The 15,322-nt window shown below is 46.3% G+C and overlaps 1 protein-coding gene across 2 annotated transcripts in view; it reads left to right on the forward strand.

Annotated features, from left to right (window-relative positions):
• Positions 1–15,322, forward strand: part of LOC116430136 (uncharacterized) — a 100,815-nt gene that overhangs the window by 20,488 nt on the left and 65,005 nt on the right. Inside the window, exon 2 of one of the 2 annotated variants that reach the window (XM_076368740.1) lies at positions 1,999–3,128. The exons of the other annotated variant lie outside the window; for it this stretch is intronic. Within the exon in view, the coding sequence (XP_076224855.1) occupies positions 3,126–3,128 (3 nt within the window). The 5' untranslated portion in view covers positions 1,999–3,125. The remainder of the gene's footprint in view (positions 1–1,998; positions 3,129–15,322) is intronic. 2 annotated transcript variants of the gene reach the window in all.

The raw sequence follows: 15,322 nt of genomic DNA on the forward strand, positions 1-15,322 counted from the left end.
GTTTACCGTATATCGACAAAGAAGTACTTAATTTAGGAGATCGAACTAAATTTCGTTTCAACTCGATTCGGTTTATTTGTCACTTGTGTACTGTGTATTTGTAATAATACTTATCAACAGACTGTGGATTTTGTTTCGCATTTCATTCGTAGCTTGATAATTCACGAATTGAATTAATATAGAATATTATTTCTTACATAAAAATAATTTCGATAAGCTAAAGATAATATAACGAAAAATTCCATCAATACATACAAACTCGCAGTCTGCTTGTTATCGATTATGTGTATTAATTTACCAATAATTATTTGCGAGTTTTTTAATAAAGAAATCACAACCTACCTATTACTTAACGCTATAATGTTGTTTACGTATCGTTAGGCTTCGCGAGAAAGAAAAGAGAAGAAAGGGGAATTTTCAAAATAAATTTCATGGTAATGAACTGTTTTACATAAAAGCAGAGCAATATCAAGGCGCTCATTATTTCTCGGGAAACTTGATGATGACGTAAATGGTCTTAAGATCATTTACATCTTGATACGTTAAGGGGGTTTCAAGGTGCCACTTTAGGAAGACATAAAATTTCAGCAGAAGTTAAGGGACCTGTTTCAACGTCTGCCCGTAATCAGCGGCTTCAATTGAATGAGCACCTTTATGCACTGGCATAGGAACCGGCTTCAGCATTCATTTTAAAGTGGACGGCTTAACTGGGACTTAATTTTGCCGTCCGTTTTTCTTCTCCCTTTCTTTTTTACGATACCCTTTTCTGATCGTAGATGTAGGCGGAGGCGTAGACGCGGACGACTTCACAAAATGAGGACAAAGTGTGTCCTTCCTCGGATGCGATCTCGTCGGTCGCTTTATTTCTGCCGGGCGCAAACTGGATTTAATTATTCACTCTCGCATTCTCTATACGCGGCGTGCCACTGTAGCGGCGCATAAAAGAGCATTCACGCGAGATATCTAATTATAAAACAGATAATGAATCCTATCCAGAATTCTTAATTCACCACGTCCTGTCCTATTTTTAGTCGGAAGAACAAAAGCGCGGAGCGCAGAAAAAAATTGTCGTACCGTACCGTATCGAACACAATACGCCAGCCCGTAGTTTTAGCAAAAGCACGCTGGTAATTTTCAAATGAGAAATTTTCTTAACGCTTTGCTTACCGCGAGAAGTATAATCGCCCTTTTCAAATGAATAATATACAGCCGACGATACGTTCGGTAAATCGTTGAATAACGGCTGCCATCGCAACCGTGAACGATAAGTAAACCTAGATTAACGTAATCGGGCGATTCCGTTTTTTCCTCCGAATTTCTCTTGCCCGTTAAATAAAATGTTAACACAAGCCTCGCCGCTAGTCGAATAATGCGAGAGCTCGCGCATCAAATGAAATTCCGATCCCGGCCACTTCAACGAAACGCATCGAACAAATTGAATTTTGACTCGGATCGGGTAGCCTTGATTGCCCGTTCAGTGGAAATCCAAAATGGAGTCACGCCGCGTGAGTGATATCCTCGTCCGCATTATCCGTTCCCGCCGCGATCAGATTTAAACGCTTGTCATTGGCTTTCCATGTAAATCGGGGGGACCGTGTCACGCCGTTGACCGTAACACTCGATCCGATTTTACGATGAAACCCGACAACACCCGCAAGAAATTTCGTCGCTGGTTGACGTCCCCTTTGTCACCGTACATTTACGATCGAACATCGTAACAATGGGATTGTACCATTGCTGCACACCATTGTCCCATTTTTTTTCCTCTCGCGATTTGCGATCTTCGACCGGATCGAAACGAAGGGCAAAACAACAAAAAAAAAAAGAAACGACACGCGATAGCTTTCGATCCGCATCACAATTGCCCGCGTAATCTAATAGTGAATCATTTGAAATTGTTTCCATGCATTTCCATTGCGATACGAACGAACGACATATACATCGTAATCCCATGAGTAATGAAAATAATAATGAATTAATGATTCGTTTGAGTTTCAGGTAGGAAGAAACGGGTATCGGCAATCAGTCTCCAACGTCGGGGCGCGTAAACGTGCAAGGGTTGCCAGCAACTAGTGGCGTTTGTTGAAACTCTACCCTCACTGAGACCTCCTTTCCCTCCCATTCACTCCCTCCCTGAATAGACACCCCTTCCCCCTCTGGATCTCCACGTATCAACCCCTACCGCTCAACCGCTTCTCTCACCCTCGCCCGTTCACGGTTCCCCTCTTCTCTCTCGCGTTGTCTCTTTCCCTCTACGACACGCGCGGCTTTCTCTCGCGCCCGCGTTCTTCTGCCTCTGGAGCAACTCGCAGCATCCATCTGCCCGCTCCGGACTTCAGTCCACATCGAGAACGCGGCACCGTCGGCACCCTAAGGACCTAACACGGACCCTTCGACAGTCGCCGATCCATCGATATTGCGGTGTCGGAACGAGTAGGAAGCAATGGTCTCGCGTCGATCCGACTGATCGTCGATTTCAAAAAAAAAAGCTTCGAACGATTTTGAAAGAAAAAAAAAAAACTGTACAAAAACAGAGACCGGCGGATTATTTTGCCCAACTGTCCCGTCGGCGGTTCGAGCGGTACCGGAACCACGATCCTCGATCTTCGCCCGTGTTCTTCCGCCACCACCTGCAGAGAACGATTTCTCGACCGACGATTATCTCGACCGAGATCCCGAACCGTTTGAAATCAAATTCGGATCGGTGTAGCGGGTAAACTCTCGGCACCTCGTCGGATTCATTCGTTATTCCGGCCGAGTCCGCGGCCCCGAGAGGATACGCAATCAGCTGTCCCGCGGTAACGGATGTCTTAAGGGGTTGCCGGAATAAAATTAGGTAATCGCATTTAATGCGGGTAGGAGGGACACGCTCGAAGCGTAATCGTTGAGGGATAGTACGCGGAGGAAGGGAAGAGGAGCCACGAGGGCCCGCGGGGAGACTGAAGAAGAGGGATTTCCCGCGGGACTGCCGGGGGTTGTTGCCCAGCCCCGAAGAAGCGGACATCGGGCCCGGATGTTCGCAAGGACGAGACGCCGCAGACGCTGCCACATTGGAAGGGAAAATATTGACGGCCGTCAACAAATTCCTTACGACATTCCCTTTGGTTAACAAATTCAAGTTGCTGATGGTAAGTGCCTCATCCACTGTCCCGCTCGTTGTCTCTTTGTCTCGCCACCGGCTGGCATAGTTTCCGATCGACTTTACCGAGGACAGTCGTCGTCTGCCCGATTCAATTTCCAATGAGGGAACTTGTTTAGAAAATTCTCTTGCGTATCGTGGAACAGCATCGCGCCGTTTGATCGGATTGACCAACGCGACGATCGGTTTTCGAGGGAATCAATCTTGCTCCGTGATATACGCTTACAGCTTCGAGCTCTTTTGTTTCCATCGACGTTACGTCTTCGAATTAGTTTAAATTATCCGACCACCGCGAGCTTCGAGCTTCTAGTCAGTCTTCCGGAAGGAATATTGTCAAAGTATAAGAAAAACGTAACATCGCTGAGTGGACGAAGAGTACTCCATGTAATATGTTTCTTGTGTACACCGCGTGCTCCATTATGCCCCCCTAGGAAGTCGCAAAGGAAATCTCGCCGCCGTGTTGTGCCGCTCAAAGAAACACTTCTCGAACGACGTTATACCAACAGCGGCGAGATATAAACGCGAGTAACAGAGCGTATAGTTTTACACCGGGGCTGTTTCCGTCACGGAGAAATGCTCGTGTTCCGTCCGGTCCTTCGCGGACAGTGAAACTCGAGGCGGATACGAGAGAAATCGTCCGTGAAGACTTTCGACGAGTTTTTCTAGACAGCGTGAGACCGCTTGCGTGGCACCTTTAATTGCGCGCGATTATCTGACTCGACGCTCGTTCGCACCCCATTAAACCTGTTTCTTTGTCGAACGCGTCCGTGCGTTTCTCTCGGACTCCCGGTTTACCTGTGAATCTTGGAGCACATTAGAGTGTCCGAACCGAGTAAGCAATTCATTAGCTCTCCCTTCTGTCTGGACGGGTTGCCCGCGGGAAACGGAATGAGAGGAACGATGGGGCGAACGTATCCGAGTGGTTCCGTCGAGAGAAACGGCCGGTCGGTGAAAAAGTAATTCGGGAACGGAGAGTTTGGTGTTTTGCCAGGAAAATATGTATGCCCGTCATGTGCTCGGGAACGGAGTGAAATAGTCCTAATGTAAATCGATGCCGCCCACATTCGTGAATGTTCCTTCAACGTGCACGCGGTTCTTCTTGTTCGATCACCGCGTCGCGGAGAACGTAAATACGCGACCGTTGTCTCGGCGAGCGAGCCGACGAACGAGGATGACGAACGGCACTTCGTTTTCCTTATTTGAACTTGTTGCTCGATCCATCTGCCGACCGGCGCCGTGCTCGCCTGTTAATTATCGGTTCCACGTAAATATGCGCGCCCTATTACCGGAAAATTCCATGCAATTGCTCGCCGGTATGCTGTAACTATGACTACGATTGGAATGATCAAAGGGACGACATACCGCGTCCGAAACAGACCGACGGTTGGTTAGAACTAGGATGCGGTTGTCAGAGAAACGGGAGAACGGGCTGGAGAAATCACCAGTGATTTCATCGGTGACCCGCTTGCCGGCGATTAAACTTGTTTAAAAGGCGATCACCTTCGCGGCGGAGTGTCATAAACGGGATCCTCCAGGAAAAGAAGATCGCCGCGATCGCATACACCGGTCACGTACCGCTCGATCTGATCAGTTTCCAGGGAGAGTTTCTCTTTATTAAATTCCGCCTGACAAATCGTCATGGTGTAGTAAACATCGATTTCGATTACTCCGACTGCATTATCCGCAGCCTTTTACGCTCACACTCTGTCCATCACTCTATTACGAAAGCTTATACGCACGAGTTAACACGAACAGAACTATTCATGCGAAACCGAAATTAATCAAACGGTGCATCTAAGATTTAAGAGAGCAATATGGACGCGTAAAGCAGGAACGAAATCGGGAACACGCGACGAACACGAAATAGGAGAGAGATAACTTGGAACGCGAGCTATAAGAAGTATGGAGTTATTCCACTGTTAAGTTCGTTGAATTTACTGTTATTGGTGGGAAATATACGAGTGTGTCACTCATGTCCACTAGACCTGTGTGATCGATTCCGCATCCCGAAACTATAGTCGCACGCGAGCGTGGTGGGATTTACGAACCCGCGAAATTCGGCGGACGAATTACGGTATTCCGAAACGCAACAGGAGCGAAATGAGTGCGACATGACGGGAACGTCCCGATTTTTCTCCACTCGACTAACGTTATCTACGCGCCCTGTTTTTGACATTTTTTTCTGTGCTTCAGAATTTTTCAGACACGCGCTTGTCAAGAGACTTTTGCTTGTACCTGTCCTCGCGGCATTTTTCACATCCGCGTATATCAAACAGCATAACTTTGGACATACGGATCTGTTATTGGTGTGTGAAAAATGTATAAATAATGACGTGTACCTTATCTTGTTTACAAGCGTATTATCTTCGCCCGTAGTAAATCCTGATCAGAAGATAAAAAGGCTTAGCTTAGCATAAGAGAAACAGGTTTATTTCAACTTCCAATTCTCTCGACTTTAATCACACTCGATATACAATTTCCTAACATTTTAATTTCTCTTCGTCCACTATGATAGGAAAACTTACTTTACTAACACTACTCCAGAGTGACTCTTCCATCACACTAGGCTAAAGTCTCCGTACAACCTCCAACGTTAGAACTACAGACTTTTCGAAATTTTCCTATAGAGTCTCCAAGAGCGTATCTATTGCTCCAATGATTTACAATTCAGTTTTCACAATGCTGAATCAATTTATCCGAACTTCTGTTATCTTTTCCGCAACTACAAAAGGAAGAAACCAGGAACGGATCGGTTTAACTCGTCCAGCGTTGATACCCTCCTGTCTTAATATTTTCCTACATCGCGACACAGATGTGAACGTCCACAAGCATTGTCCTCGGAGTCTTCCCACGCGAGTTGCACGAATCCCGCAGGAATCGCCGCGTTCTGCGCCATTCCCGGCGTGCCGTTATCATCGACGAATGTCCGGCCCACCGGGAACTCTAGATTCCGGCCGTGCCCGCCGTACCCGGAGACAAACGGCCGGATACGCAGATTGGCCCGAGGCGTCCCTAAAAGAATGCACACCGGCGTCCGTGCGCTGACCCGAACTCGATTCTAAGTGCTTGAATAGGGCAACGGGGCGCGCTCACGTTACCAACGGAGCGTTATCAGCGGGCGGACGGTTTATCGCGCGTTTCCCATCTGCGACCGGTGACTGCTCGTTTTATCGGGCCGCGCTAACGAGTGTCGCGCTGCCGCTTACTATAGTCCAGCTGTTGACTTTCAGGATTAACCGCTGTCAGCCGGCGTGTCATCGCTTCGGAGACATTCCTCGGGGGTTCCCACTGAATTTTTCGCATCGCGTAAGCGAATATTTGCGTCGCCACGGTTATCCGAGGTTTCCCGTTGATTGTAGTCGGCTCAACTATGCGCCGACTGGCTTGCTCCGGCTTCGTTAACGCGCCGGAATAGCGTCCGGTCCGCGCGGTTGCCCAGGGAATTCGTGTTTGCTTCTTGCACGGACTCTCGCAGTCCGACTCGCGACGCTTTCCAGCCGAGTAACGCGAATCCCGGTTTCAGCACGATGAAACCTGATTTTCATTCGAGGAAATTGGCCTAACTTTTTTCTGGAATACGTAAAGAACCGCGGCGAGGAAGTCGTCGCGGGATTCCCGGGGAATTCGGACTGTGCTCATCATTTGCAAGTTCGAATAACTCGGATCAAGAAGCGTATTCGAATTAACGAACTTCTTCGCGTCGCGCAGTTGCAACCGTTTAGACGCAGAAGCACGCGGATGTCTAGAGTGTTATCTGCGCTGAACAATAGGGGAGATTCTTCAGCGTGGGTTAGAAAGTTTCTCGACAAGGGTTTTTCGACGTTAATCTCTCTGACTTATGATTTCTTTCATAGCTGTGTCTGATAGTGACGTCTATGTTCAATCCAAAGGTTAACTATTGACACTGGAGAAGTAATGTTTGATTCATATAAAAAAACAGTAATTAACATTTCGACTTGTCTAACTCAATTCACAATTTTCGTCGCGAGTCTGACATGATATCGTAGGCCAGGAGGTTAATGAAATGTAAACCGACGGAATTGAAATTCGCGAAGCCGTCTGTACCGTGCGCACACGCGTCGGATGTTTACCAGACGATTGACCAAATTACTATCGCAAAATCTCCGCAGGATTTCGCCGCGCGTTGAAATCCCTGGATGCTCTAGCGTTCTGTGGTCCCCGCACCGAATCAGTTGCCCTATCGGTTACTCGGTCAACCGATCGTCGAATTAGAGCACGGTCAATCCTATCTACCGCGTAAAATCGCGTATCACGATTTAATCGGCTTTGAGCGTGATCTCGAAAGCACGTTTTTCCGTCGGCCGGCAGTTTATTCAGCGTCGTGAAATAATTATCCTGGGACGGCGCAGCCTGGCACGGTAAATGTTTGAAGCAAACTCCGCGGGCTGTGGTCCGAATTGGTCTTCTATGTTTATATTCCCGGAAGCCGGACTTTTAAAACGTTCGAGCTGGAAATCAACGGGTCATGTGCACCTGCAATTGCGCGACGTTTAATGCAGATTATAGGAGACCCCTGTCGACCACAATTCTATTCCGAGCTCTAATAAAAACCGCACGAGCCTCGGCCTCTTCGTTGGCATCGTTAGTTAGGAATCGCCGGTGTGTTTGCCTTTGCAGAAATGTTAACGAGCTGAAGCTAATCTCCGATCTGGACGTTCGTTATTAGAATTTGTAGATAATTTTTTTAATAGCGAGACGTTCACATTCGTGGAAGACGACGAGGAGTTCTTAAGTACGCTGACGTTGCAATTTCAGAGACGATCGACACAAGAATTATTAGTTTCCCCAGATGACAAATGAATCTTGCGAAATACGTTCCTTCGAATAATATCCAGCAATTACTCGTAAACACATCCATACAGAGAAAATATCGAAGGTGCACGGTTAGTGAGATAGGGATAACGATAAAGCGCAGGCTACAAAGCAAATTACCCAGCACGCGTCACAGCGAACATGTTGGAAGATCTGTGATATTCCATAGCGGTGTATACTAAAGTTTGTAATAGGACTGTGATATTGCATGCAAGTATCGTAGTAGATCGTAACTAATCACCGTTGCAACTTCAATACGTAAGCAGCGCTTACAACTTTAATGAAACGATCGTATAGTGGGTGATTAGAATAACATATGCACTGCGGTGATACACATAAATCAGGTTTCAACGGAAGTTCAAAATTCAATGCTTTACCGAACTATTTCATCAATCTGAAGTTAACGTATTTGTAACGATCACGGGAAACTTGTTTTTCACATCTTTCCCGTACAGTTTATCCGTATAATTAAGTAGTTCTTCGCGCATCGTAAATTACGAACGAGAGAAAACAGAGAAACGATCGTAAGAAACCAGTTCTTTTTGTGTACTACATACGAGCTGGTCGATTGTAATGAAGAATCGACTCGTAGATAGGCTAAACGTGTAAAGCAGGTGCGACGCGCGTAATAACAATAATTCATAGCGTTGAAGTCCGGTTATCGGGCCTCGTGATAACCGTTCCGTAAGCGATGCGCGCAGGTACGCGATAACCGGGGAAAAATATGCATCCCACGACTTTATCTCGTCGGTAACAATGTTGTAACTCGCGCGTGGTTTCGCGCGGCTCGAGTCGCGAGTCTCGGCGTTCCTTAATTCATTTGCCGTAGCTCTTTACAACGCTTTAACGGGTTCTTTTTACGCGGCCCCGGAACGGACAAGGGTGGCACGAATAGGAACAAGGCGGACGGGGCTAGATCGCGGCGAGGAACTCCGAATCTAATTAGGCTATCCCATTTGCCGCGGTAATTTGTAAGAGATAGGTGAACATTTCGTTATTTTAATACGTTCGGACTCTTTCCCGGTTCTCGTTTCACGAGAGGAAGGATGAAAATTCTTCGTTACTCCGCCGGAATCTTCCTACCAGCCCGCTTGATTCTATTTAATTCCCGTGTACCTGCTCGATTTCGATTAACACTGGAACCACCGCGACGGTAGAATAGAGTGCTTCGTATTTTACTATAAAGAATTTATGATAATACATTTATTAAGACTGTAATTCGTTTATATTCTAGCTTCAGTTTACCTTAATCAATCTAATAATTTCTCTTAAAATCACGTGTGCTTTTCCAATCGCTCTAAACGAAAAGATCCGAAGCGGACTATTTTCACCTATATGGTAGCTCTTATATTAACAAGTGTGCCCCATGGAAAGAAATGTATCGCGAGTCGTAGTACATGGAATTCGCGCGAACGATACGAAGACCAATTTCGCCGGAATTGTTTAAAACCGTTGGATCGTTCCTGCACCTACCGGTGAGCATTGTGAACGTTACAGTGCTTTTTACGCGAAATTTATGGCTCCACTGATTCCCTCAGCTCGCAGCTTCCGCGAAGAAAAGAAACGCATTCCTGGCGCGTGTTCTTCTGTTCGGTTTCCTGTTGCGTATTATAACGAGATACACAAAGGAGAAAGGGATGGCGATGCAGGAACGCGCAACAACAGCACATAATCCTCGATGTTTCCCTGGCGATCGATCCCGCCGGCTTTATAGGATCCGGCCGTTTAAACGAATGAGAATTCTTGCGTTACATCCGAACCCTTTTGCCGATAATTAGAATTCGGTTAAGGACGGGGGCCCTTCGACCAGAAGGGGCCACGATCAACGTGACCGCCATTAAACGCTTCGTTTCGACCGATCAATGATAAAGGGAATGTTCAAAGACGAATTTACTTCCTTCCAGCGAATCGTAAAGCGGACGATAGTCACCGAAACTGTAACATTTACGACGGCGAAACGTTTAATTGACATCGGACCGTGAATTTCATTGATTCTGAACTTGACATTTTTACATTCCGACACATCGAGATTGTCCTAAAAACTCCTCCTAATTAATGCCAGCCAATTATTTCCTCGTGCCTTTTAAAACCAAAGCAGGGTTTACAGGGAATTAATTTACATTCGTTTTCCTTGGAAATATTGGCTTTTCAGGAGAAAAACCGTTCACTGTGTTTAATAAAATAAATCAACAGACGTTCTTGGTTATGGTTTGCTAGGCATGCCATCCAATTTCAACGTACAGATTTGAGTGAAATTTAGCAGGCGTGTAAAATATCGAAAAATCGTTACGCAGTTTTTTTATAGCCGCGTATATTCGTGTTTAGAGGGTTAGGTAGCAATGTCGGGGGTGAAATACCAATGTAGTAAAATATCTCGAAAATTAAATGAAATAGATAAAAATGTTGCATAGTGAAATAAATTCATGAATGGCCACGGTGTAATTCAATGATCGTTCTTTTTTATCAGTATTTCTAACAGTAACCGATATAATTTGATGAACGTAAAAATCACTCAGAAATACACCAGCAGGTTTAATCATTCTAACAGAGGATCTCAAAGCTGTTGATCTTTTATGAAGCGTTTGAACCTTGCAAGAAAACTTCTCTCTTAATAAGTGCATCGGATTTCACTGCACTCCGCAAGACCTGCTCAATTTGTCGCAAACTTCTTCGGATACATCAATGTCCTCTGCAATTCCTCGAGACGCAACGCATTATTCGGATTAATGTATGTACAAATGTATTTTTCGCGACCACATTTCAAAGCAAGAAAGTATGTTCACTGTTTTCCGATAGAAGAAGTCTGACAAGTGCACGCGAGTATTTCTCGACCCCTATCGATTGATAGTCCCAGCGGCTGTTATTTGATAAATTCTACATGGCGGATGGTAAATCGCACGAGTTTTTTAATTAACCCCCGAATATTGATTACGGTAGAGATACGCATATTAAAAAACAAAATTGGACGCATCCAATATACGTGTGTGACGTAGCTCGCGGCCAGGCCGCGTGTGTGCCGACGTTTATTTCGGTCGTTCCCGAGATGCATCTAAAAGCTGAGTGTAAACGGGCTTCAAATTATTTTGCAGCGGTGCGTGACCAAATGACCCGTTCAGCGCGTCTTTGATCTCTCTGTTTGCACATTTTAAATCTGAAGGGGCAACGTCGCGTTCTCGTATTTGTTCAGTTAATTAGTTTCTGTACAATTATAGATATCTTCCGGCAGCGGAGTGCAATTTATAGAACACGAGAAGTATATCCGGCCTGCCTTTATCACTGAATTCGCTAAACTTGTACTTGCTGTGCCATTTATCTTACCTCTATCAAACGTTTCCGTAAGTTTTACCGCCTGGGAAAATATATTCCGGTTTACAACAATTCATTCGACAGTGTACTAGGATATGACTTTCGGCTGACCTTGAACCGTATCATAAAAAAACGACAAAACGGTGTGGAGTTTATATTTTATTAGGGACCTTAGGCATATTCGGCTTTTACGGTGCAGCACGTATAGAGGCAATCTTCGCGACACCATACCGTGTCCCCTAATTCAATTCTGGTGGCGATTAACTGGGAAAAACAGCTGAGCAGTAACACTACGGACACCCCGTAAATAAGCCATCGCAGCGTTTAATGTTGCGATTACCAAAGGATCCGACTAAATGTCGGCCGCCTACGAATGAGTAAAGGTCGTTCTCCAAAGAATCTAAAGTACCATTGATCACGTTCAATTCCCTTATCGGTCTTGCCAATTAGTTTACGAGACGCAGTTAATATTGTCGTGAACCGGAGTAACGGGGATTACGAGTGTACCGCGCGAAGTTTAGACGTCCTCGCGAAGTATTCGTCACGGAATTCGATTAACCGTGGCCGAATTAGGTATGATTGGAACGAAGAACGCGACGCTCGCGAAGGACAGTGCAGCAGATTTCGGCCGGGTCGGGGTGTTTTTGTTACGTCATCGGCATAAATGCACGTTTACCTTGTGCCTATTAAACGAACGAGTACCAAGTTGAATCATCGGTGTTCGCAGTATCGTTCGCGCGACACGGCCGAACGTTTCGGGGTAACTTGCCAAGGCAATCTTATTTATTACCTGAACTTTCTTCGGGAACTCCGGGAACGGGGATCCGGCGAAAGGGCGGGCCAATGAAAAATCCGCGAGGACAGAGAAATGTGTCGCGAAAGACATTCGGGGGATTGGCGGTGAATATGCAAAACACAAGAATCAAGGGTCCGGGGATTTCGCGTTCCGGACAATGAAAGCATTACGGGCGAACAATAGGCGTCGGTAAGCAGTTGAAGTAAAATTATTCTTGCCCGAAAATGGACCATTTGCTCCAATGAAACAACGGCGTGGGCGGATGCATTAATGGAACCACTTTGGCAAATGCGCGGCACATGTAAAACGGACGCTTCGCGAAGTATCTTTGTCAAAGTATTCGGCTGATACACCGCGCGGTGGACAGACGGAGGTTCGGGCAGGGCTGCGAAGTCTGTTTGCGATATCACTTGCGGGACAATCGCGAGCGGGTCGATCTGGACCTAGATTTTCGAAGGCGATACGGAGCTTCTCGGTTTTCGGAATTAACATTCGAAAGGCAAATCTGACAGCGGTCTCTTAGTAACAGACGCGTATCTAATGTCCAGACAACTGCGATCCAAGCGTTCATAATCCGATTAAAAGGCGAACGTTTACTGCGACGATCATTGTACTTTAAACCACTTTTTCAGGGGACGGATCGTAACACGGTCGGTCCCATGTAAAACACGCGATGAATGTAGCACGTCGCTTAGTTTACGAGCTCCCCGACACACTTTCCTCCGTGTTTTACGCCGCGCGACAAAAAATTCCGAAGCAATCAGGCTGAATTAAAGTCACACCGGTGTTCCTTGTTTACGAACACTCGCGATAACCGAGATCAGAGGGCGACGAGAAAATTGCCAGCGAAGAGGGGGGAACGGCGAAGACAAACATGGATGTAGCCGCTAATGCCGCCGTTCGTCATAACGTTTCTCGCTATTTATTACCAGGCGTTAATAAAATACGATCCGAGTCCGGTCGTTAGCATTTTACGCGCCGTTCTGTTGAATGTTTCAACAAATACGTCGATGCCGGAAATAAAATTTCTGTTCCGGCCAATAAAACACCCGGCCGCGCGTATAAAATCTGCGTTATCTTTATGAGGGATGGCGTATACGCACGTATCAACCTTTCCACCGTACGTAATCATATTTTTTATCCGGATATACGCACACCGTTACGCGCGAGACAACGGCCGCCGGACAACCGAAAAACTACCCACGTCTTTTCGGTGGGTCGCCGGAGGTGGAGGGAATTGGTTATAGGCAGCGGGGCCGGTGTTCCAGAGTCGAACGGGAACGGCTCGATAAGCCGTGAGCTTTATCAGGATCGCATTGGCCACGCCAGGTAAACACGCGATACCTGCGGGCGACGCGTTTCACGGAATTACATGGCGTGTATTGCGGTTCCGCCGGATGTGACTGAGACTATAACACACCGGGAGACGATAGGTTCGACCGAAACGGTGAGCGAGGTAGAACAAGCCCCCGCGCGGCGTATCGACGCGGATCATTCGTAAAACGTCAGTCTTTGTTCGATAAGTGGCGGGAACGCGCGAGATAGATCGGAGGCAATTAGCGCGCGGGGACATCGCGATAAGACGACGGCTCGCGGCGTTTTAAATTAAGGCACGCCGCGTCGATCTCTGTCCTGTCGGTCCCGATAATCCGGACACGTTCACCGCAATAACTTTATCGCGTTGTCGCGTGGACACGAGATAAACTGGTTCTGCTTGGATTAACTCGATGGACATGTTTTTCTGATAGACGTTTTTGATAGAAACAGGTTAATGTACTAGGTTGCTCGGAATTATAGATGCACGAAGATACATTTCGCTGCATGAAATTATAGTTTAGTAAACTACGCGTTGAACAACTTTTTTGTTATATATCAGAATATTCTGCTTCGTTATTTATTCGCGTATCGAAGTACAAATTGAAAAGTATCCATCGCTCGTCTAAATTTCATGATTACTCGCAGGGCACCGTAGTCGTTTGAGCAAACGAGTGTCGACAAATTCAATTTCGAGGTGAATTTTCGTCTTGTTGTATACCTACGCATTGCAAATATGCCTGCGTAGCGTTCTCTTTTCCACCGACGCGTCGCGGCCAATTTGGATCGCGCGCGGCGTCTCATCTGCATTTCCAGCGATTGAATATGCAAACGGTACCGTTTCGGTTCGTGTACCGAGGTGGCATCACTTACCGAAACTATCGCCTCCTCTTTCGCGCCGAACGTTTTCCCATACACGACGGATTCAGCAAACGACAACGAAGTTTTGTTTCGCGCAACAGCCACGGCGAAGCGAACCGTTCCCGTCGACGCGGACCACACTTGGATTATTACGTTCGCGAAATTCTTCCGAGAACGGGGGCGGATGAGACGCCGAGGGAAACTGTGAAACGTGTAGACTGTATTAAAGGGAGGCAGTCGCGAGTTCGTTTTTCAATGGAACTGAATATATTGGATTCGCAAGAATTTCTTATTTCACGAGAGACGTGGGGTAAACTAAAGGGGTATAATACGGGATGAACCTCGAGGCGGAAAATATAGTATTCCTATTCCGGAAATCCGTGAATCTGGAAAATATTACATTTGGAATGCAATACGTTCGAAGGAAGACTGAAAATATTTGTCGGAATCACGCCGTGGTTAATCAATCGGAATCTCTAGAATCATCGGCAACCATTACATATTTTTTCCCTGGAAATCGGCAACAAAAGAATTATGCATCGCGTAACAGGATATCAAAATATGAAATTCCATTTTTGCTCGCAACAGAATTTAGTAAATTCACGAGAGAAATACATGGCAATAAACGAATGCGTTGATATTTATTAATGTTCACGAAATAAACCTTCCAGCTTAGCGGAAGCTTTGTGAAAATTTCATTTGAAAATTGACCTGGAGTTGCTAATGGATCCCATCAAATATTACTCGGGGGCGCGGAACATTAATGAACCCGTCGATTTGCATATTTGCGTAACGCAATAACGTCGCGCGAACTTCAAAAAATGCAGCGCGGTAACCCAGTCGCCGTTAAAAAACTTACTGGACCATCTGCGACGGTGAATTCCCTTTCCACGGTCCGTCGCGGGCGGAATCTCATCTCATAATTAAAACTCCGCCGGTAGTCGTCGCAGTTTTAAACAATTAACGGGCGAGCGACTGCGTTCGCTGTAATCAACCGGCAAGGTGTCCACCCGCGCCTTTGCAGTTCCACGTCGAATCGTATTATCCTCTATTTTCGCGAGCTTCTCGGGGAC

Source organism: Nomia melanderi, chromosome 6 (genome assembly GCF_051020985.1).
Source record: "Nomia melanderi isolate GNS246 chromosome 6, iyNomMela1, whole genome shotgun sequence".
NCBI lineage: Eukaryota > Metazoa > Arthropoda > Insecta > Hymenoptera > Halictidae > Nomia > Nomia melanderi.